Source organism: Ovis aries, chromosome 1, assembly GCF_016772045.2.
Source record: "Ovis aries strain OAR_USU_Benz2616 breed Rambouillet chromosome 1, ARS-UI_Ramb_v3.0, whole genome shotgun sequence".
NCBI classification, from domain to species: Eukaryota; Metazoa; Chordata; class Mammalia; order Artiodactyla; family Bovidae; genus Ovis; species Ovis aries.
The window spans coordinates 229,905,113-229,928,388 of record NC_056054.1 but is presented as its reverse complement, the minus strand read 5'-3'; the positions used below and the strand labels follow the sequence as shown (position 1 = coordinate 229,928,388).

Sequence of the window (23,276 nt, the reverse complement as noted above, 5' to 3'; positions counted from 1 at the left end):
TCAGCTGTGGATTTAAATCCAGGCAGTTTCCAGAGCTCGTGCTGTTAGTATACTTAGTTACCTCTCAAATTTGCATATTAGTACAAATTCACTGGCTATGTTTACAAATAAAATATAAAATTACAAAATCAATGAAAGGAGAATTTAACCAGTATAATGTAAGTGGATTATCTTAACATAGATGATGCTAGTTTACTTACATTGACTTTCTAATGTTTGGTTTATTAATAGTCAGATTTACTTGTATGTTTTGTGTTTCCTGTATTTCCTGAATGATTTTGAGATTTTTATTATTTTTATTTTTCTGTTTTGATAAGTAAGCTATTTTAATCACTGAGCCATCTTTTTGGCGACTTAGTAATAATATTATAATAATACAACCAAAAGTAATAAAATTCTGACAAAAAGTTTAAAAGATCTATGTAAGTTTACCTCCATCTCACTGCAGTTACAGCCACTGCAAGTAGTATGTGCAAAGACTAGCAGTACCTCAGCTCAAATGATGAATGAAGAAAGGGATGTTGTAGCTCAGGTTGTTTTGACTTTGCCCTGTCTGTACTTCTCTATTCTGTTTCATGTGATACCCCTCACTCTCCATCCATTTCTCTCTGTTCAGTTTGCTGTAGAATCCCTTACTTTTATACCAGAGTGACGTTGTTTGTCCTGCTCTTGATGAAAAAAAATGCTTTGACGTAAGTTCAATTTTTTTCTTATTAGTCCAGAATAATACTTCTGGTACTAAATCAAGTAGCCCTTTGATTTACTTTCATAAAAATGACACAGTCTCAATTTACTATATAACTGGAGAAATTAAAGACTTATTATTTTGTGAAAGTGTCTTAGTTGCAAATTGTAACTTCAATAAGAATCATTTTGCCTTTATAACTGCCAGAAAATTTAACATGAGTACAGTGGTGGATAGGAGGTCATTGTTGTCATTTGACATTTGTACAGGCCTCCTTTGCAGCAGTTAGACATGCTTACAGACACATTAAAAGCAAACACCACATTTCAGGAGATCACATGGCACCAAACTTGATAATGAACATAAACATAAAACCTGCCATTGAAATTGCATTCAATTGCTTGATAATAAGTGGGGCACTCATATGCTTAAATTAGTAGTTTTTAGTGTAACACCAAAGCCAGAGTTTAAAATTCTCCAAAAAAAAAAAAAGAAGAAAAACACAAACATTCTTACAGGGATCCTCCTAGAACATATCAAGGATTCAGGCTTCTTGGACTCCAGGTGGAACTCTGCTTTAGTGATTATTAAAGAGCTCATTAATCCACTGAGATGTTACCATTTGACAGTCTCCTAGCAACACACAAGAGACTTGGGTGGTATTTGAGCATATGGGTATACCAAAGTATTTCTGTATTCCTGACTTTTTCCTGGTTTTTAATCTGAACTAAAAGGCAGTATTCAAGTAAAACCAAACTTCTTTTCACAAAAGGTACTTTACTGACTTTTACCCTTGTAGTTGAGGTGGTTATCAGTGTCCCCCAAGAGTCTGTGGCAGTTTTGAGGAGAATTGCATGTGCTCAAAAACAACATAGGTGGTTTGAACAATTTAAAAAGAAGAAGACCATGACCTTCACCTCTACTTTTTAAATCCGCCTCTGCTTTGACCCTCCTCTGCCCCGTACTATTGCTGATCCCACTAGGTCTCCCCATGTGAGCAAGGTATTTCCCTCTGTGCCAGGCCATGTGACTGATCTTCCCACATGAACTTCTGTGACAGCTTAGGAAAGCTGCCTGTCTCCCTTTTTATGTCATATTCTGTTAAGGGCAGAGAGTACCTTAGGATGAATGCCTCTTAGCTCCTGAGCATTTAAAAAAAATTATAGTGAAAGTAACTCTGAGTTTTTATTCCCTCTTTTTTGAAAATTTATTTATTTTGGTTGCACTGGGTCTTCATTGCTGCATGCAGGCTTCCTCTAGGTCTGATGATCAGGGCTTCTTACTGTGATGGCTTCTCTTGTTGCAGAGCATTGACTCTGGGCCACCAGGTCTTCAGTATTTGGGGCACGTGGACTCAGTAGTTGTGGCACATGGGCTTTAGCTGCTCCACGGCTTGTGGAATCTTCTCCGATTGGGGGTCAAACCCATGTCCCCTGCATTGGCAGGTGGGTTTTTATCCACTGTACCACCAGGAAAGTCCCCTCCCCCCTCTTTTCCTTCGACCCATAAATAAGACCCAAGGAGGGGCTAGGGAAGAAGCCTGAATCAAAGAGAAATAAGGGTGTTGAATATATATTTTGAACTTGGAAATCACATATCTAATAGCTAAAGGATTATTATGAGGTTCAGCTAATTTACATTAGCTCTTTTACAAGACACTTGTTGGTTCAACACTAGATTTCTGATCGACTGACTCCAAGGTTGCCCTGGCAAGCCTGATAAGTGTGAATCTGACTCAGTTTTAGTCCATCAGCTACATTTGTAATGGGTGAGTAGACTGTTGTGTGGACCAAAACACCACATTTTGTTGTTACATTTCTAATCAGGATAGTTTTCTATTGTTATTAATCATTAAAAATATACTGCGCTTTTCCGCCCGCTCCCCCCTCCCCCTGAGCACCACCCTGGCCGCACTGCGCTCGCTCTGAGCTCTGGGCTCCTGCTAAGCCAGCGCCGCTGTCGCCTCCCTCAAGTCGCCATCATGATCATCTACCGGGACCTCATTAGCCATGACGAGATGTTCTCTGACATCTACAAGATCCGGGAGGTCGCGGACAGGCTGTGTTTGGAGGTGGAGGGGAAGATGGTCAGTAGGACAGAGGGTAACGTCGATGACTCGCTCATTGGTGGAAATGCCTCCGCTGAAGGCCCCGAGGGCGAAGGTACCGAAAGCACAGTAATCACTGGTGTCGATATTGTCATGAACCATCACTTGCAGGAAACCAGCTTCACAAAAGAAGCCTACAAGAAGTACATCAAAGATTACATGAAATCAATCAAAGGGAAACTTGAAGAACAGAGACCAGAAAGAGTAAAACCTTTTATGACAGGGGCTGCAGAACAAATCAAGCACATCCTTACTAATTTCAAAAACTATCAGTTCTTTATTGGTGAAAACATGAATCCAGATGGCATGGTCGCTCTGCTGGACTACCATGAGGATGGTGTAACCCCATATGTGATTTTCTTTAAGGATGGTTTAGAGATGGAAAAGTCTTAACAAAGTTGGCAGTTACTTTGGATCAGTCACCTGTCATCAGAACTGGCTGGCCACTGCTTTTCATCCACACAACACCAGGACTTAGACAGATGGGACTGATGTCATCTTGAGCTCTTCATTTGTTTTGAACGTTGATTTATTGGGAGCGGAGGCATTGTTTTTGAGAAAACGTGTCATGTAGGTTATCTAAAAATAAAACACATTTAAACTCATTGGGAAAAAATATATATATATATACTGCATCTCAAAATTTTTTTCTCCACGAAGTTTTTTGTTGTTGTGTAATTATCGTTAATAACCACAAATTTTGAAATGAATTTTTATAATGAAATGGGTCTACTAATAAGATCCACGACTAGCATGCATATGTATAGTACTTGAAATGTCTCTTCCCATAGGATTGGGACCCTTTGAAAGTTCAAAATGGAACGGAGTATATGGGTTGCTGTTATTTCAAGGAATGGTTTCTCTGTTCTGTGAATTGTCTGATCAGATAGCCTAGTCTGAATATCATGTTAAAGGTACCATTTGTGCTTTAATCTATCATCTTCATTTGTTTAAGTCTATGCATTTAAAAGGCAAGAATTTTAATACTTGTTAAGCAACTCTGTTGGAAGCTTTGCTTTGAATTTGGAAGTGACCTAAAATGGCATTGTTCTTATTATTTTCATAGATAATGATTTCTTTCCTCTTGTTTAGAAAAAGAAACAATAAATTTGTCTAGGTTTTAAATCAGTGTCTCCTGATGTAGTCACTTAAGAGCCCAAGAGATATTGCTGACTCAAGGACTAAGATTTGTTTTCCTCAGGAAATAATGTGAACGAGGAGTTATTTTTACTGGACCAGTAAGGACAGAAAGGATTTCAGGGACAGAGATCTGGAATACTTCAGCACTAATAATCCAAACACAAATCTTCCAATATAGCTTACTACCACCAGTAACTTACTATCTAAGGAGTGTAAGCATTTTCTTATCTCAGTATTTGTTATATATAATGTAGATGGTAATTTGATACTGCTTGATTTTATTCTTTATCCACACACTATGAAAAAGAAGACGGACTTATTTATTTCAACAGGTTTTTTATTGAGAGTCTTCTCTGTTCCAGGTTCTGCTTTGGGTGATAGGGATATGGAAATAATCACAAACAAACTTAGCTTCAGGATTTCACTGTTAATTCAGAGCAGTAATTCCCAACCTGCCTAAACAGCAAATTACCTAAGAAATTGTTAAAATATCATGAACTCATAGGCACTTTCATGAAGACTTATGTGGAAAAATAAAAGCAAAAACTACCTAGCTGAATAACTTGTTTCAGGATTAAGGGACTTCCAGTTTATACAGTCGTGTTGCTGTTTTCTGCTTTTGTGGCCCATAGAATATTCTCCTTACCCTATTTCTTCCTGTCACCCAGATCAGAACCTCTGAAATAAGAATAAAGGGAAATTAAAGAGTTTTGAACTAACTTAAATTAATGAATTTTAACGAGCAGTTAATTACATAAGGATGCTTCAGAGTCCACAGTCCAAATGAATGGAATTTGATAAGCCATTTATTAATACTTTAGAAAACTGGTTCTTAACTTTTTTTTGACATATAAATCCCTTTTGGAGTCTGATAATAACCATAGATTCTCTGTCCAGGAAAATATAAATCTGTATTATTTCAAGACGTTTATAAACTCTCTGATGCGCATGTAAGATACCCATATTTAAAATGTCTTTAGTATCTCATGAGTTTTTGGTATATTTATTATGGTATTTTTTACATGGTTTAAATTTTATTGGAATATTCCATTTAAGAATATTATAATCACTTCATATGTAATGCAGAAACAAGAAAGAAAAGAAAAAATAAGTCACTTTATAATGCTTCCATTTTGATTCAGGGCTATTGCCATTTTGGTGCCCTTCTGTTTTTTTTTTTGGAATAGTGTGTATTATACTGTTGTATCTAGGTGATATCCTGACTATGTAAGTTTTCAAGGACACTGTAGGAAAAATATTTCAGGAGTTCCTCTAGGTATTACAGTATGCATCTTTAACTTATTGCAGTCTACTTCAAATTGATAGTAATTTACTTCTAATAAAACATTACCAGTTTATCTTCATTTTCCAGTTTACCTCCATTTTCCTCTCCTTTGTAATATTATACATATTACATCTGTATACTTTATAAACTCAACAATAGAGTGTTAGAATCTTTACTCAGCAAGCATATGTCTTTTTAAAAAAATTATGGAAAATTAAAAATATCTTATATTTACTCACATAGTTATTCTTTCCATTCCTCTTAATTCCTTCCTATTCTGAATTCTGAGTTATCATTCATTTCTGTTTAGCCAGAAGGACTTCCTTCAGTATTTCTTATTAGGGCTGGTCTGCTAGCAATGAACTATCTCAGTTTTTGCTTACCTGTGAATGTTTTTAGTTTGCCTTTTTTTTTATATATTGAATTTTTGATGGACAAGTATTAATATTTTTCCACCAGCCCTTTAAATATTCCATCACCATTGTCTTCTAGTTTGCATTATTTCTGATGAAAAGTCAAACGTTAATTATATATTTTCTGTGTACATGTTGTGCTATTTTTTTCTTGCTCCTTTCCAAATTTTCTCTTTGCCTTTAGCTTTTAGAAGTTTGACCATGATGCATATCACTTTGGTTGTTTTTGTATTTGTTCACTTGGAATCCATTGAATTTTGTTAAGGTATTAAAGTTTTCCACCAAACTTGGTACTTTTTTGTCATTATTTTTTCATATATATATGTATTTTTTGTCCTTTTCTTTCTCTTTTCTCCTTCTAAGACTTAAGTTACATCCGGCTTACTAAGGCTTTGTTCGTTTTCCTTCAGTATTTTTTCACTTTGATTTTTGCTTTGGATAAGTTTTATTGATACGCCTTTATATTCACTGATTCTTTCTTCTGCCATCTCAGTCTGTTAATGAGTCCATCTAGTGATGTGAAGTGTTTTTTGGGGTTGGGGGAGGGTTCTGTTTTAGTTATTGTACTTGTCAAATGTAGATTTCCATTTGGTTCTCTCTTTATAGTTTCAAAGTTCTCCATTGAGATTCCCTATTTGTTTAATCCTTCTTAGCATATTTTCCTTTAATTCTTTGAACATTTTATAATCGCTTTCTTGAAATCTTTATCTGTTAAATCAAACATCTGGACCAATTTGGAGCTGCTTCCTATTAACCACTCTTTTTTCTTGAATATGGGTTCATATGTTCATACTTTTTAATAAGTTGTTTTAAATCATAACCTGCTCCAGTATTCTTGCCTGAAAAATTCCATGGACCTAGGAGCCTGGTGGACTGCAGTCCAGAAGGTCACAGAGTCAGAAACAACTGAGCAACTGAGCAGCAGCAGCAGCAAAATTTTGCTTAAAAACTGGACTAGTGGATGATATGCTGTTCTAACTCTGGATTCAGTTTGTTTTGTTTTCCTTTTGTGGTTTTTTGTTTGTTTGTTTGTTTGTTCTTTAAAGGAGGCAGTTGTCTTTCCTAGACTCAATCTGTGAAGTTTATTGCCTCTGCAATGTTTGGTTGTGGTATCTTAGCTCAGTTTTTGTGTGTTTGTTAGTGTTGTCTGCTTAGCGTGGCTCCTGTAGTTTAGTGGTTGGTCAGTGAATGATGCCTCAGGGCAGTAAGGTTTCCACACTATGACTGATGTATGTAGATGAGGAATACATTGCAAGGTGGAGCAAATTTATAAGTATCACAGGCTTTCAATCTTCACTGGATTCTTTGGGATTTTCTGCCCACATGCATAATTTAGTAGATAGCTGGGAGTATATGGACAGTTTATAATCTCAACCTTCTATGACTCTCACTTCCAAAATTTCCCCATTAAAGGTCTAGTTGTTCTGCTACTAACTTGAACCAAATCTATTACTTCTGGTGCTAAAGCTGTGGATATTTGCCATTTAAGCCATGGGGATGTAATGTTCCCAAGCAAGAAAAACAAAACATGCTGTTTTACTTCAGCAAATACATTGTCATCTGCCTTTACTTTCGCCGTGCTCTTCAGTCATTTTATCTAGGTTTACACCAATCTCCTCTTGCTGCCATTGCTGAAAGAATATACCATTGTAACATTTTGGGATGATTCTTTCATGTCTGTTTTGTGCATCCATATTATAATACATATTTCACATAAATCAAAACTGAAGTATGATCTATATTTGTATCTCACATTTTCACTTAGTATAGTTGGAATAATTTTCAGTGTCATTAATTTTTTGGTAAGCATTTTCAATAGCTATATTATACTTTACTGTATCAGTGTATTAAAATCAATTATTCTGTTAGAAGTTTATTGGTATATTGTTTTCAATAATTTTTCAATAATTTGCTCTTATAGGTAGCACTGTGACAAATATCTTTGTACATAGATCTTTGAATCTTAAATGATTATTTTAGGTTAGATTCTTTTTTTAATTATGTGTCAAAGAATAAACACTTTAAATTTTCTTGATATATATAGTACACTGGCATTTTCTTGTTGGTAGGCAGTTTTACATACTTTAAATGTTTAGCACTGTCATTGTTTTCAATAGAAATATTATATCTTATGGAATACATTTATCTAATGAGTTCTTTATTGTTGGAGGTTTAGGTCACTTCCTGGCCTTCACTTTTTTAAAGCAAGTATCTGAAATATCTGAATGATCATAGCTCTCAATTATTTTAAATATTTCTTTCTAGGTCCCGAAATTAGAAATAGTTTCTCAGAGAGTATGAGTACTTCTAAGACTTCCTGCACATTTTTCAAATTGCTTTCTGTGGCTGTTGTATCAGCCTAGAAGATGCAGTTTATAAGTGAAGTGTGATGAGTACTTCCCAGGTGGCACTAGTGGTGAAGAATCCTCCTGCCAGTGCAGGAGACAGAAGAGAACGTGGGTCCAGTCCCTGGATTGGGAAGATCCCCTGGAGGAGGGCATGGCAACCTACTCCAGTATTCTTGCCTGCATAATACCATGGACAGTGGAGCCTGGCAGGTCGCAAAAGGTCGGACACGACTGAAACGACTTGGCACTCATGCATGAAAGTTTTGCATCATTGGCTAGCATTAAGTATCAGAATTATCTAATTTCCACATTTTAATAATAAGAACTGAGACTTCTCCCAGAGAAATCTAAGTAGAGAACTTGACCGGCTGTCATTTTACTGTGTGAGTTGTCTTAAACTCATTCTTTCTCTAATCTTTTAGAAATTAGTGATTTGTTAACAACCTTTAGTAGTTGTTTTGAAATGAAGCTCTAAACTCTTGGTTAGATTTGCTGCTAATAATATTACTGTCACTGTGTTGCCATCTATTTTAGTTCTGTGTTGCCGGATACTTTTTATATAGAGTATTTTTATTCAGTCTAATCTGTCAGTCATTTTCCTTCATGATTTGTTCTCTTGCTTCTAAGTGAAAAAGACAACCCTATTCCCTTGTCAACTTTGTTTTTTTAAGTTGAGCAAAATGAAATTACCACTTTTGTATTTTAAAAATGCAAAATACTAGCATTTCATATAATTTTACCTGAAGGGTTTTTTTATTAATGTTTTCTCCTTCATGGCCTTGTGAAAAAATAAAAATATGTAGAACTAATTTTGAAAGAAATTGTATTTTTCAAGAATGTGAAAATCAGCTGCCATTTTGGTAGAGTGGTCAATTGAAAAGAAAAGGGAAGGCTGGTCAAGTGGTATAGAGTTGGTTATCATACTAAAGTTACTGTGAAAATATATTTGGTTGCTCTTTTATAATAGGTATTTTTTAAATACATAAAGTACTACTCTTGATTATAGGATTTTATTAGTGATAGACAGGGAGGCCTGGCATGCTATGGGTCATAGGGTCACAAAGAGACAGACACGACTGAGCGACTGAACTGAATTGAACTGATTAGTGTGATAATTTTCATAAGTAAAATAGGGCTTAGGTTACCTCATTGTCTTAGATAAGCAAGGATGGGTGAGGAGGAAACCAGCAAGAAAGAGAGAGGAATCTGATTATTTTAGAATGGGAGTTCAAGAAATAATATATTGATTTTATATTTGTATATTACTTGGGCTCTACATTAGAATTCTAAAAGGAAAATAGCAACATAAGTTAGAAATCAAGCCTCTGCTAGTATATTTTAATCATGAGTAACAACACCCATGGTTTTGGGCTTTCCTTGAGTGGAGATCATTAATTATGATGAATAGGGAAGTGGTTTTGTGATTAGACTAATGTCAACTAAAAAAAAACAGTATTTGATCATCTACATAATTTTCACTTATTACTTTTGATCACGAGTCTCCTGAGGCAAAAGGCTGGTACATTTATCCATTATAAAATTCACCTCTAAGCAACATATGTCTATAACCTCATGGTAGTAGCAAGAATGGGTGTCAAATGTCAGATTATAGGCAAAACTTAAATCTTACAATTTCTAGAGCATACTTTAATACACTGAAATGTGACATTAATGTACTTTGTATTGAACTGTAAAAAAATTTAATAGTCATCTAATTTTTAAATTATTTTAACTATAAAGACATTATTTTTGTTGTGAAACCCATTTTTCCTGCTCCAGCTGATGAAATCCTACTTGAAAAACATAGAAAAACTTAAGGATAGAATAGATAATAAAAATTATTTTATCACATATTTTCTAGCTTTTTCCTACGATATGCATTTTATGTAAAATTTTTAAATTTAATTTCTCTTTTTTTAACAATCTGGGTCATTTTACATGTTTCATTTTACAGTTATAAAAATGTAATTCTAGCATTTCCCCATGGTATTTAATGTCTTTAAAAATCTTTGTAAAATTGACTACTGTGCTGCTTCCGACAAGGGATCAAACCTCAATTTATTTAGTCATTTACTTTTGGGGGACAGTTTTCTATTTTTGAAAAGGATTGTGATTAACACGCTTGCATGGATGAGAAAACAAACCCTTAAAGTTTACATAGTTAAGATTAGAATACAGTTCTGATATATAATCAGTCTTTCTTTGCCTTTTACTTTTTTTTTTCCCATATATATATAAAACTTTTGGGGACATATGAAATATTGCAAACATCCTGTATGTAAATAATCCATCTAGAAAATCTCTTAGTAAATCATTCCAATCAGTTATTTTCTACGGCATGTTTATAGAGATATAAAATAAACCTACAGAAGGTCAAATATTTTATCTGCTTCATTGTCCGTTTTGAACCCAGTGGTTCAAATTTAATTAATGTTTTTGAGGAAAAAACATAACTTAAAAAAACTTTCTAGTACTTTTACCTCTTGGCTTTTGTTAGCAAAAACACTTTTAAAAGGTGATTTTAAAAGATCTTTTAGAGACTAAGTAACTGCATTTAAAGATAGAAATTATAACTTGGAATAAAACAGAAAAGGTTCTGTCAAGAGAGTTAAAAACTTTTGTGAAGTCAGTATAGCAAAGAGAAATAATAAGTAGACTAGTCCAGGTGATTGGTACTGCAGAGAACACCATTCCCTTCCCAGCAGTCGTGAGATGATACAAAGAGAGAGAAAGACAAAGTCAAATAACTGAAAGAAAAGTAGTCACAGGGAATAAGTTTCTTAGAAATAGCTGTTGCCAGGCTACAAAGGCTTTTAAAAATAGGAAATATTATTTTAAACTAAATTCTAAAAGGTTCAGGAAAGACATTTATGTAATTCTTTAAAAATAATATCTAATAGATTATCCTAAAATATTAATATTTATGGTGTGCTGATACTTAAAATTGTGATAGCAAAAGTAGGTGGTTATAACAATGTTTAAGAAAAAACACCAAGATACTAAAACAGTGTTTAGAACAATATGAATGTTTTTCCTTGTATGTTACTGCACACCTTTTCACTTTAGAAAAAATTTAGGAACCTGAAATTATTTGTGCCTTACCATTTAATATATTAAAAATTGTATTATTAATTATAATTTTATTTTAACCTCATTGTCATGTCTAGAAGTTTTAGTAAAATAATTTGTTTTGCATAGAATTATTTTAGAATTTCTGAGAGGCCTAATGTACCAAGAACTGATGCATATAAAACCCCCTATTTTCTTTCTTTTGTGGGAGAATCTCTTGGTTCAGCTGTCAAAGAAAAAGAAAGCTACAATCTCTGACAGGACATGTCAAGAAAACATTTCTGTGGCACAGTTATGTAGCAATTACAAATAAATGATGGTTTGGATCTGTTGTTTCTTCCATTTTCTGTTGTTTTAAGCTTCTAAACTTGCATTGAGTTAGCCAAACTTCTTTCCCTTTCTCCTTGCCTGTCTTGGTTCCACAGAGCAGGGAGAATTTCTGCTTCATCTGCCTAGCTTCCATATACAGCTACTTTCTTGACAAATCTAAACCTTCTTCCTAAGTTCTGTTCAAAGTTGGTTTAAGCAGTGAGGTTCCGTATCTGGGGCTAGGAATGAAGGAAACTAAGTACAGGAGTTGTTTAATCACTAACTTGTGCCTGACTCTTTTGCGACCCCATGGACTATAGCATGCTAGACTCCTCTGTTCATGGGATTTCCCAGGCAAGAATACTGGAGTGTGTTGCCATTTCCTTCTCCAGGGGACCTTCCCAACTCACGGATTGAACCCACGTCTCCTACATTACAGGTAGCTTCTTTCCCGCTGAGCCATTGGGGAAAAGGAGGGGAGAGACACTCATTTTGAAAGAACAACAAGGTAGTCTATAGCATTTTCACAAGGATTTTGAGTACTCTGTGAGTCATTTGATAGTCCATACTGTATCCAGCCAACTAGGTAGGGCTCAACAAAGATGATGGCATTTCTGCAACTAAGGATGACTGAGGAAAAGGAAATTCCAAATAGAGGCTTCTGCACGAGGAAAGCAGTGGAGAAATATGCAGGACATGGTTGAAAAATAGTGAGAAGCCATGTACTGTTGAAATGCTGGGTATGAATACAGAAATGGTTGAAAGATAAGGGTAGAAGAATAAGGTTGAAATGTACTGATGGCATTGAAAATTAAGGTGATAATTTATGCTTAAATCTGGAAGCAATGGAGTGTCACTGATGAGTTTTTTAAGCAATAACTTAATTAGAAGCTTGCTTTGTGAAGGTAATATTAGCAGCTATATAAAGGGTAGAAAACTTAAGTGGAAAGAATACAGGTATAGTCTAAATAAGGGCTTCCCTTGTGGCTCTGCTGGTAAAGAATCCACCTGCAGTGCGGGAGACCGGAGTTCGATCCCTGGGTTGGGAAGATCCCTGAGTTGGGAAGTCTAAATAAAGGACAAAATAAATATTTAGTGTTTGTGGGCCATAAGGTCTCTACCACAACTATACAGCCCTGCTGCTTGCAGCCATAAATAATGTATGAACAAATAAACCTGGCTGTATATTTGCACAGTATATGTGCAGGATCATTTCACATACTGTTATTGGGTAGTGAATATGAGTTTCTTAAACAGACCTTAAGAGGAATATTGTAACCTTAGGATCAGAGTCACCTCTTTAACTTACTAATCTATAAAATGACATCTATCTTGGTTTTTAAAAGAAAATAGCTATAAATAACTTTTTTGCAAACTGCTTAAGCTGTTTAGAAAAAATATTTGATTAAAATTCTTACAAGGAATTTGCTATTGGAAACAGAATATATTCTGTTCCTTTCTGGTCTTTGTTTAAACTAACTTGGTGCTAAGTTCTGTAGGCAAGATAAATCTACTTTTGAGCTATGGGTAATATTTCTAGCTTAGACCTTGATCCTAAGAGATAGAATTATAGTAACTGTTAAAATGAAATGTAGCCAGAAATATGATAAGCTGTTGATATGTGTCCTTGTCATAGTGAGATTGCATTTACTTTAAAGGAAAGAGCACAGTACCTATACTGTGAATATGTTTAATATTTTTAAAGTTACTCATTTGAAAAAGCTTGATTAAAATGAGCTTTTTAGATGACATTCACAGTCTTTAAGATGGTTAATGGTAGCATTGAAAAGACTAAAGAAAATTTAGTTCTAACTTTATATGGTCTTTTCTGGCAACTAAAAATTATTTGATTTATCCGCCCCCCCCCCCCCCCGCCATGAAAGTTAATAAACAAATGAATCTCTAGTTATGTAGAAGTATAGTGTTGCTAAGAACATGGATTTTGTGATCTGGATTAAAATACAAGTTCTGCCACCTTATCACCTTTTTGACTTATGGTAATTTATTCTTCATCTAAGAGATGGTATTAAGAATGTCTGTCTTGTCAGGATCATTATGAGAATTTTGTTAAATGAGATGTCTGTAAAGTGCTTAGCACAGTCTCTGGAACATTATAAGCATGTAATAAATAACTATTTTTTCCCCCAAATTTAATTTTTTAGGTAGTTTATACTCTTTTTCAGGATATCTTTCATGTTGCTGTAAAAGATATGGCACAAAGAAATTATCAGAGGATGAGATGGCTGGATGGCATCACCAACTCGATGGACATGAGGTTGAGTGAACTCCAGGAGTTGGTGATGGACAGGGAGGCCTGGAGAAAGGATAAGGCGATGGCACCCCACTCCAGTACTCTTGCCTGGAAAATCCCATGGACGGAGGAGCCTGGAAGGCTCAGTCCATGGGGTCGCTGAGGTCGGACACGACTGAGCGACTTCACTTTCACACATTGGAGAAGGAAATGGCAGCCCACTCCAGTGTTCTTGCCTGGAGAATCCCAGGGATGGGGGAGCCTGGTGGGCTGCCATCTGTGGGGTCGCACAGAGTCGTACACTATTGAAACCACTTAGCAGCAGCAGCAGCAGCATATATATATCTATATGTATCTATATATATATTTAGGGCTCATGTGATCACTTTAAGAAGTGCCATTTTATTATCAAATAAGTTAGTTAAAAAACTTACTAAGTGTAGATTACATGGTTCATTTTTACTGTTTGTTATAATTTCCACAGTATCATTATCATTCTCTCAATAATCCATCTGTTTGTTAGGTAAATTCTTCCTGACACATAGAATTCTGTAAAATTTATGCTTCAGAATTATTTTATATATGATAATTATAAGATTTTGAAAAGTTGCAAGAAGTTTATTTCAAATATATACCTGCTAAGCACTGACTGTGATTATTGTTTCAGTGTGTCTGCCCTCTGATGCTTTCTCGCAATACCTACCGTCTTACTTGGGTTTCTCTTACCTTGGACGTGGAGTATCTCTTCACGGCTGCTCCAGCAAAGCACAGCTGCTGCACCTTACCTTGGACTACGGGTATCTCCTCAGGGCTGCTCCTCCTGACCTTGAACGTGGAGTAGCTCCTCTCAGCCCTCCTGCGCTGGCACAGCCGCCGCTCCTTGGATGTGGGGTTGCTCCTCTCGGCTGCCACCCCTGACCTCAGGCATGGGGTAGCTCCTCTCGGCCACCGCTCCTGACCTCTGGGGTGAGGTACCTCCTCTGGGCTGCCACCCCTGACCTTGGGCATGGGGTAGCTTCTCTCGGCCGCCACCCCTGTTGGAGAAGACTCTTGAGAGTCCCTTGGATTGCGAGGAGATCCAACCAGACCATTCTAAAGGAGGTCAGTCTTGGGTGTTCATTGGAAAGACTGATGGTAAAGCTAAGACTCCAATACTTTGGCCACCTCATGCGAAGAGTTGACTCATTGGAAAAGACTCTGATGCTGGGAGGGATTGGAGGCAGGAGGAGAAGGGGACGACAGAGGATGAGATGGCTGGATGGCATCACCAACTCGATGGACATGAGGTTGAGTGAACTCCAGGAGTTGGTGATGGACAAGGAGGCCTGGTGTGCTGCAGTTCATGGGGTCGCAAAGAGTAGGACATGACTAAGCAACTGAACTGAACTGAAGCATTGACTATTTTCCAAACACTATCCTAGGTGCTAATGATGCAGTCTCAAAAATGACAGAATGATCTCTGTTTGTCTCCAAGGAAAACCATTCAATGTCACAGTTATCCAAGTCTATGCCCCAACCAGTAATGCTGCAGAAGCTGAAGTTGAATGGTTCTATGAAGACCTACAAGACCTTTTAGAACTAACACCCAAAAAAGATGTCCTTTTCATTATAGGGGACAGGAATGCAAAAGTAGGAAGTCAAGAAACACCTGGAGTAACAGGCAAATTTGGCCTTGGAATGAGGAGTGAAGCAGGGCAAAGACTAATAGAGTTTCGCCAAGAAAACGCACTGGTCATAGCAAACACCCTCTTCCAGCAACATAAGAGAAGACTCTACACATGGATATCACCAGATGGTCAACACCAAAATCAGATTGATTATATTCTCTGAACCCAAGGATGGAGAAGCTCCATACAGTCAGCAAAACCAAGACCAGGAGCTGACTGTGGCTCAGATCATGAACTCCTTATTACCAAATTCAGACTCAAATTGAAGAAAGTAGGGAAAACCGCTAGACCATTCAGGTATGACCTAAATCAAATCCCTTATGATTATGCAGTGGAAGTGAGAAATAGATTTAAGGGCCTAGATCTGATAGATAGAGTGCCTGATGAACTATGGAATGAGGTTCGTGACATTGTACAGGAGACAGGGATCAAGGCGATCCCCATGGAAAAGAAATGCAAAAATAAGCAAAATGGCTGTCTGGGAGGCCTTACAAATAGCTGTGAAAAGAAGAGAGGCAAAAAGCAAAGGAGAAAAGGAAAGATATAAGCATCTGAATGCAGAGTTCCAAAGAATAGCAAGAAGAGATAAGAAAGGCTTCTTCAGCGATCAATGCAAAGAAATAGAGGAAAACAACAGAATGGGAAAGACTAGAGATCTCTTCAAGAAATTAGAGATACCAAGGGAACATTTCATGCAAACATGGGCTCGATAAAGGACAAAAATGGTATGGACCTAACAGAAGCAGAAGATATTAAGAAGAGGTGGCAAGAATACACAGAAGAACTATACAAAAAAGATCTTCACGACCCAGATAATCATGATGATGTGATCATTCATCTAGAGCCAGACATCCTGAAATGTGAAGTCAAGTGGGCCTTAGAAAGCATCACTACGAACAAAGTTAGTGGAGGTGATGGAATTCCAGTTGAGCTATTTCAGATCCTGAAAGATGATGCTGTGAAAGTGCTGCATTCAATATGTCAGCAAATTTGGGAAACTCAGCAGTGGCCACAGGACTGGAAAGGTCAGTTTTCATTCCAATCCCAAAGAAAGGCAATGCCAAAGAATGCTCAAACTACCACACAATTGCACTCATCTCACATGCTAGTCAAGTAATGCTCAAAATTCTCCAAGCCAGGCTTCAGCAATACATGAACCGTGAACTCCCTGATGTTCAAGCTGGTTTCAGAAAAGGCAGAGGAACCAGAGATCCAGTTGCCAACATCCGCTGGATCATGGAAAAAGCAAGAGAGTTCCAGAAAAACATCTATTTCTGCTTTATTGACTATGCCAAAGCCTTTGACTGTGTGGATCACAATAAACTGTGGAAAATTCTGAGAGAGATGGGAATACCAGACCACCTAACCTGCCTCTTGAGAAATCTGTATGCAGGTCAGGAAGCAACAGTTAGAACTGGACATGGAACAACAGACTGGTTCCAGATAGGAAAAGGTGTACATCAAGGCTGTATATTGTCACCCTGCTTATTTAACTTATATGCAGAGTACATCATGAGAAGCGCTGGACTGGAAGAAATACAAGCTGGAATCAAGATTGCCAGGAGAAATATCAATAACCTCAGATATGCAGATGACACCACCCTTATGGCAGAAAGTGAAGAGGAGCTAAAAAGCCTCTTGATGAAAGTGAAAGAGGAGGGTGAAAAAGTTGGCTTAAAAAAAAAAAAAGAAAAAGAAAAAGTTGGCTTAAAGCTCAACATTCAGAAAACAAAGATCATGGCATCCAGTCCCATCACTTCATGGGAAATAGACGGGAAACAGTGGAAACAGTGTCAGACTTTATTTTTGGGGGGCTCCAGAATCACTGCAGATGGTGACTGCAGCCATGAAATTAAAAGACGCTTACTCCTTGGAAGAAAAGTTATGACCAACCTAGATAGCATATTCAAAAGCAGGGACATTACTTTGCTGACTAAGGTCTGTCTAGTCAAGGCTATCGTTTTTTCCAGTGGTCATGTATGGATGTGAGAGTTGGACTGTGAAGAAGGCTGAGCACTGAAGAATTGATGCTTTTGAAGTGTGTTGGAGAAGACTCTTGAGAGTCCCTTGGACTGCAAGGAGATCCAACCAGTCCATTCTGAAGGAGATCAGCCCTGGGATTTCTTTGGAAGGAATGATGCTGAAGCTGAAACTCCAGTACTTTGGCCACCTGATGCGAAGAGCTGACTCATTGGAAAAGACTTTGATGCTGGGAGGGATTGAGGGCAGTAGGAGAAAGGAATGACTGAGGATGAGATGGCGGAATGGCATCACGGACTCGATGGACATGAGTCTGGGTGAACTCCGGGAGTTGGTGATGAACAGGGAGGCCTGGCGTGCTGCGATTCATGGGGTCGCAGAGTCAGACACGACTGAGCGACTGAACTGAACTGAACTGAATGACACAGAGATGTAAGACATTGTTGCCTTAAAGAAGCTAAACTCATAAATTAGCTAGGAAAAGGAAGTAACAGTTGTCCGGACAAAGGGAACTAAGAGGTTTTGAATAAATATAATGCATTGTTATGAACATACATTCTGGTAACTTTTCTTCACAAGGCTTAGTATTAAAAAAATTATAATAACCTTCCTATTCCAGTGAAGATGTAACAGTAGGTCAGATTTATCCTCCCATCTCAAACAACTAAAAATTTGGACAAATTATTTTAAAAAACAGCTCTCAAGATAACGGACATTAGACATGAAAGACAGTGATTCCTGAGAAATGTGAAAAATGAGATGAGCTGTTTAGTTGCTCCATCTTAAGGCCTACAGAACTTGTGCAGTTATGCTGCAGGGTAGGAGAACCCGGACAGTACCCGGTGGTCTCATTGAATTGAGATGATAGAGCTGTGATACCCAGGAAGCAAAGCCTATAGAATTCACAGCGCAGGTTACCAGAGAAGAGTGAGCTGTAGCAGGTCTGGAGAGGGCCCCTTGAGTGTGCCACAGACTACTCATCAGTACTTGCATGTGAAGAAACTAGCCAAAGCTTGGGAAAGAACTACGTGAAGTGATTAGAGAAAATCATACTTCCCACTGATGCAGAGTTGGAAATAGTGCTGTTCCCAACCATTAGTAGGAAAGCCTCCTAATTCATGGTGCTTCCAAGCAAGTACTAAATAGAAATCCCTTGTCTCAATAGAGGGGGAAATTAACCACAGTTATTCTGGTCCCGCTTAACAAAGCCAGAGCTGAAAGGACCAAACTGCTTCCAAGTAATTGTGTCCCAGAACAAACAACAGGGTAATTTATAGGAATACAAAATATCCAGCAAAATAAAATTCTTGATGTCTGACATTCTATCAAAAATTATCATATATTCATGAAACCAAAACAATATAACATGTATTTGAAAAATCAATCAGTTAAAACTGACTCAGAATTTATACAATAAAAAAATTAGTAGACAAGGACATTAACAATTATATTTCATGTGGTCAGAGAGGTGCTAAAAAGACTGAACATATTTAGAAGAAATATGAAAGCTATTAAAAAATAAAGTTTCTTAATATGAAAACTACATGACTGAGATGAAAATTATACTGGATGGGATTAATGGAGATGACATATTGCAGGAGATGGATTAGTGAAATAAAAGACATAGCAAAAGGAACTATTCAAAATGAAACTGGAGAGAAAAATACTAAAGAAGAAAAGCAGGAAAAAGGGAGCAATTTTGAGCTGTGGTACAACTTCAGGCAATCAAGTACACAACATGCATGTCACTAGAATCCTGAAAGGAAAAGTGAGAAAGGGAGCAACTGAAAGCATCCTCTGCATTGGCACAAGGGTTCTTTACTACTAATGCCACCTGGGAAACCCCAAAAATATACTCAAAGACCTAATGACTAAAATATTTCCAAACTTGATTAAAAACTATAAACCAGAAGTTCCAAGAAGCACAAGCCCCAAGCACACGAAATGTGAGGAAAAATACACCAATGCATATCACAATCAAATTGCTTAGAACCAGTTGTGAGAAGAAAATCTTAAAAGCAAATAAAAATATTATTGTTATTATGCATTAGGAAACAAAACTGTGGAAGCAGATTTGCCATTAGAGACAATGCAAACTACAAGACAGTAAAACAACGTCTTAAAAATAGTGGAAGAAAAATAGTATACACCTGGAATTCTGTACCTTGGGAAAATATATTTCAAAAATTAAGGCTGAATGGAGACTTTTTTAACAGAGACACAGAAGTGGCAAGAATTCATCACCAAACATCCTGCACTACAAGAAATATCAAAGGAACCCCTTTCCGCATTAGAAAATGAAACTGGATGGAAAATTGGATTGATAAAATAATAGAGAGTCCTGGAAATGATAACATCACAGGTAAAGATGTCTCTTTAAAAGATAATGTTTAAAGAATAAGCACAATGTACTGTGGAGTTTATAACAATATGTGACAGCAATGACAATACTAATACAGAGGCTGGAAAACGAGAATTGAGAGGATGCTATTATAAGGTTTTTATAGTGTATAGGAAATGATGTAGTGAAGATAGAGGGTAATAAGTTAAAGGTGTATACTGTGAACTCTAAAGCAAAAACCCAAGTAACACAAAAGAATTGTAGCTAATAAGCAACAAAGACTATAAAATAGTTATAAATATGGTCAGTCTAAGAAAAGGCAGGGAGAAAAGGGGGGAGCAAACAATTGGATGGGACAAATAGAAAACAAACAGCAATGTAGTAGATTAATTGCTGTTCAATTGCTCAGTCATGTCTGACTATTTGTGACCCCATGAACTGCCGCACTCCAGGCTTCCCTGCCCTTCACTATCTCCCAGAGTTTGCTCAAATTCATCTCCATTGAGTCTATGATGCCATCCAACCATCTCATCCTCTGTCATCCCCTTTTCTCCTGCCCTCAGTCTTTGCCAGCATCAGAGTCTTTTCCAATGAGTTAGGTCTTCATATCAGGTGGCCAAAGTATTGATTGAAGCTTCAGCTTCAGCATCAGTCCTTCCAATGAATATTCAGGGTTGATTTCCCTTAGATTTGACTGATTTGATCTTCTGGCTGCACAAGAGACTCTCAAGAGTTTTTCCCAGCACCACAGTTCAAATTGGTCTAAATATTCTAATTAAAATGCAGAATTTTTTCAGGTATATAGACTAAGAGGTAAAAGTAATAGAAAAATATATACCAGGCTAAAATTTAACATTTTTAAGATGGTCCCTCTCTTCAAATGGCTATGTAGATTCAATGCAATCCCATGGTAAAATCTTAGCAGGGACTTTTTTTCTTTTGTAGAAACTAATAAAGCAGGGACTTTTTCTTTTTTTTTTTTTTTTTAGAAACTAATAAACTTTTTTTTTTTTATTTTTTGAAACTGGGGATGCAAAAGAGCTAGAAGAACCAAAACTACTTGAAAAAGAAGTTGGAGGAGTTAGTCTTCCTGATTTCAAGAGTTAATATAAAACTGTAGTAATAAATAAAGACAATGTGGTATTAGTACCAGTATTGACAAATAGATCAGTGGAACAGCATAGACAGTCTAGAAATAGACTCATTTCTGTGGATAAATATATCCAATTGATTTTTAACAAATATTCAAAGGCAAAAACCCTACAGAAAAATGACAGGGTTCTCAGTGTATATGTTGCACCATATACAAATTTAGCAAAATGTATTTCATAGAGCTAAATGTAATCAGAAACTATAAAACTTCTAAGAACATACATAGGGCAAAGCTTTGTGAATTGAGGTTACATAAAGATTTCTTAGATATAACACCACAGAAACATCATTTATAAAAGAAAGAATTGATGAATTGGACTTTATCCATTTTAGGGAATTCTGTTCTTCAAAAGAATCTCTTTTGATAATGAAAAGCAAGTCCCTCAATAGGGGAGGGTCTTTATAAGTATAAATATATAATTCCCTGTGAGTGTATGCAATTCGCAAACCTTGTATATGAAAAATTACTGTCATTATTATTAAGAACTCTGAAAACTCAATAATAAGAAAGCAGTTTAATAAATCGACAAAAGATTTGACCATCTATTTTGCCATCTAATATATGCATGTAGATAATAAACACGCACATGGCAAGATGCTCAGCACCAATAATCATTGGGAAAATATAGATTAAAACTTAGTGTAAGTTATACTAAGTCATGACTAGGATATGGAGCAAGAAACTCTTATACCATGCTAGCAGGAATGTGAAACTACTTTGAAAACAGTTTGGTATTTTCTTAAAATGTTAAACATATGTTTACCATGTAACTCAACCATTCCAATCCTAGATATTTACCCAAGAGGTATGAAAACATGTATTTATACCGAGACTTTCACCTGAATGTTTATACTATGTTTTATAATAGTCAAAAATTGTATGTCCGCAAGTGAATGCAGAAAGAATTTGTAGTGTTTATTTACAATGGAATACTATCCAGTAGGGAAAAGGAATGCATGTCAGCATACACAATGGCTTGGATGAATTTCAAAATAATTATGCTGAATTTAAAACCTAGACATAAAAGAGTATATATCATATGATTCTGTCTGTATAACATATAGAAAATGCAAAGTAATGTATAATGATAGAAATCAGATCATTGGTTGCCTGGGAACTGGGAAGTGGAATAGAGGCACAGAGGGGCATGGAAGAATTAGAGAAGGATGTGGAAAATTTTTGAGTAATGGATATGCTGATTATCTTAATAGTAATGATGCCTGCGTGGCTATATACATATGTCAAAACCTATAAAACTGGGCACTTTAGATGGTGTAATATATTATAGTTTTATTATACCTTGATAAAATGTTAGTTACCCAGTTGTGTCCAGCTCTTTGCAGTCCCATGGACAGTAGCCCATCAGGCTCCTCTGTCCATGAAACTCTCCAGGCAAGAATATTGGAGTGGGTTGCCGTTTCCTTCTCCAGGGGATCTTCCCAACCCAGGGATCCAATCCAGGTCTCCTGTATTACAGGCAGATTCTTTACTGTCTGAGTCATTAGGGAAGCCACTGTCTGAAATCTTTAAGAAAATATAGAAATAACACACAGTGTAGACATTTAGTAAATTTGTAGTTTAAATTGTTATTATTTTTATTATTTTCCTCATTATGCTGTAAGATCTTTGAAATTTGAAATGATATTGGAGTAATGTCAGCTTCATGGCATGAAATGAGACATTACCTTTGTCTTTGCCCTTCAGTATTCAACTAGTAAAACATATATTACTCAGTAAAGTTGACTCTGCCCAGCATAATAGAATGCCAGAGAATTCTACATATATCTGTACATCTAAATAGGAGTCAGTGGTCTGGAACACACGGAGATAGAATTGAGGAAACAGCAGAGGGGGCTGCCTGTGATTATGGCCCTCCAGTCTCAGCAGCTGTACCCCAAGGTCCATGGAACGAAGTAGCAGTAGAGGAGGTGGCACACATGACTTTGACTTCCTGGCTGCAGCAGGAAAGATGGCACACAGGGCAGCTGTGGCCACAGGTAACTGGGCTGCAGAACAGTGGGGCCAGAGTCACCACTTCCCTCCCCACCTGAAGCAACAGAACTGCATGCCTAACAACAACAGACATGGCAGAGGTGTCCATGCAACCCTGACTCCTCTTCTACCCTCACCCTCCATGGTGGCAGAGCTTGGGACTCAGGATATCATGGGCATGGCAGAAGGGCCCACGATTCCAGTGCTCTAAGGGATGACCTAGCAGCAGCAGGGCACCAGTGACCTTCAAGGCACAGTGATAAGGAAGGCACAGAGTGATGCCTCTAACAGAGGTAGTAGAGATGGAAAGTGCTGGCTCTCAAATATAATCAGAGGCGGCTCATGTGTGATTTGTGTAGTATAGCATCATTTATTGGAAAACAAATAAAGGCCTCTAATTTCTAACCTGTTGAATGGTTAGAATGAAGTAGAAAGGTGTTTGCTTCTTTAAATGCACCAGAAGAACAACTCATCGAGCACCATGAAGAACAGCTTATCAAGCAAGAAGACTATACCAAAAAAAGAAAATGACAGTT

The 23,276-nt window shown here is 36.9% G+C and overlaps 2 protein-coding genes across 7 annotated transcripts in view; both read left to right on the top strand.

Annotated features, from left to right (window-relative positions):
* RSRC1 (arginine and serine rich coiled-coil 1) overlaps positions 1 to 23,276 on the top strand; it is a 447,819-nt gene that overhangs the window by 217,192 nt on the left and 207,351 nt on the right. The gene's annotated exons all lie outside the window — the stretch shown is intronic.
* Positions 2,657 to 3,397, top strand: LOC105603698 (translationally-controlled tumor protein-like). The gene has a single exon (XM_042235125.2). It carries the CDS (start codon positions 2,667 to 2,669, stop codon positions 3,183 to 3,185), a length of 519 nt encoding a protein of 172 aa, XP_042091059.1. The 5' UTR covers positions 2,657 to 2,666; the 3' UTR covers positions 3,186 to 3,397.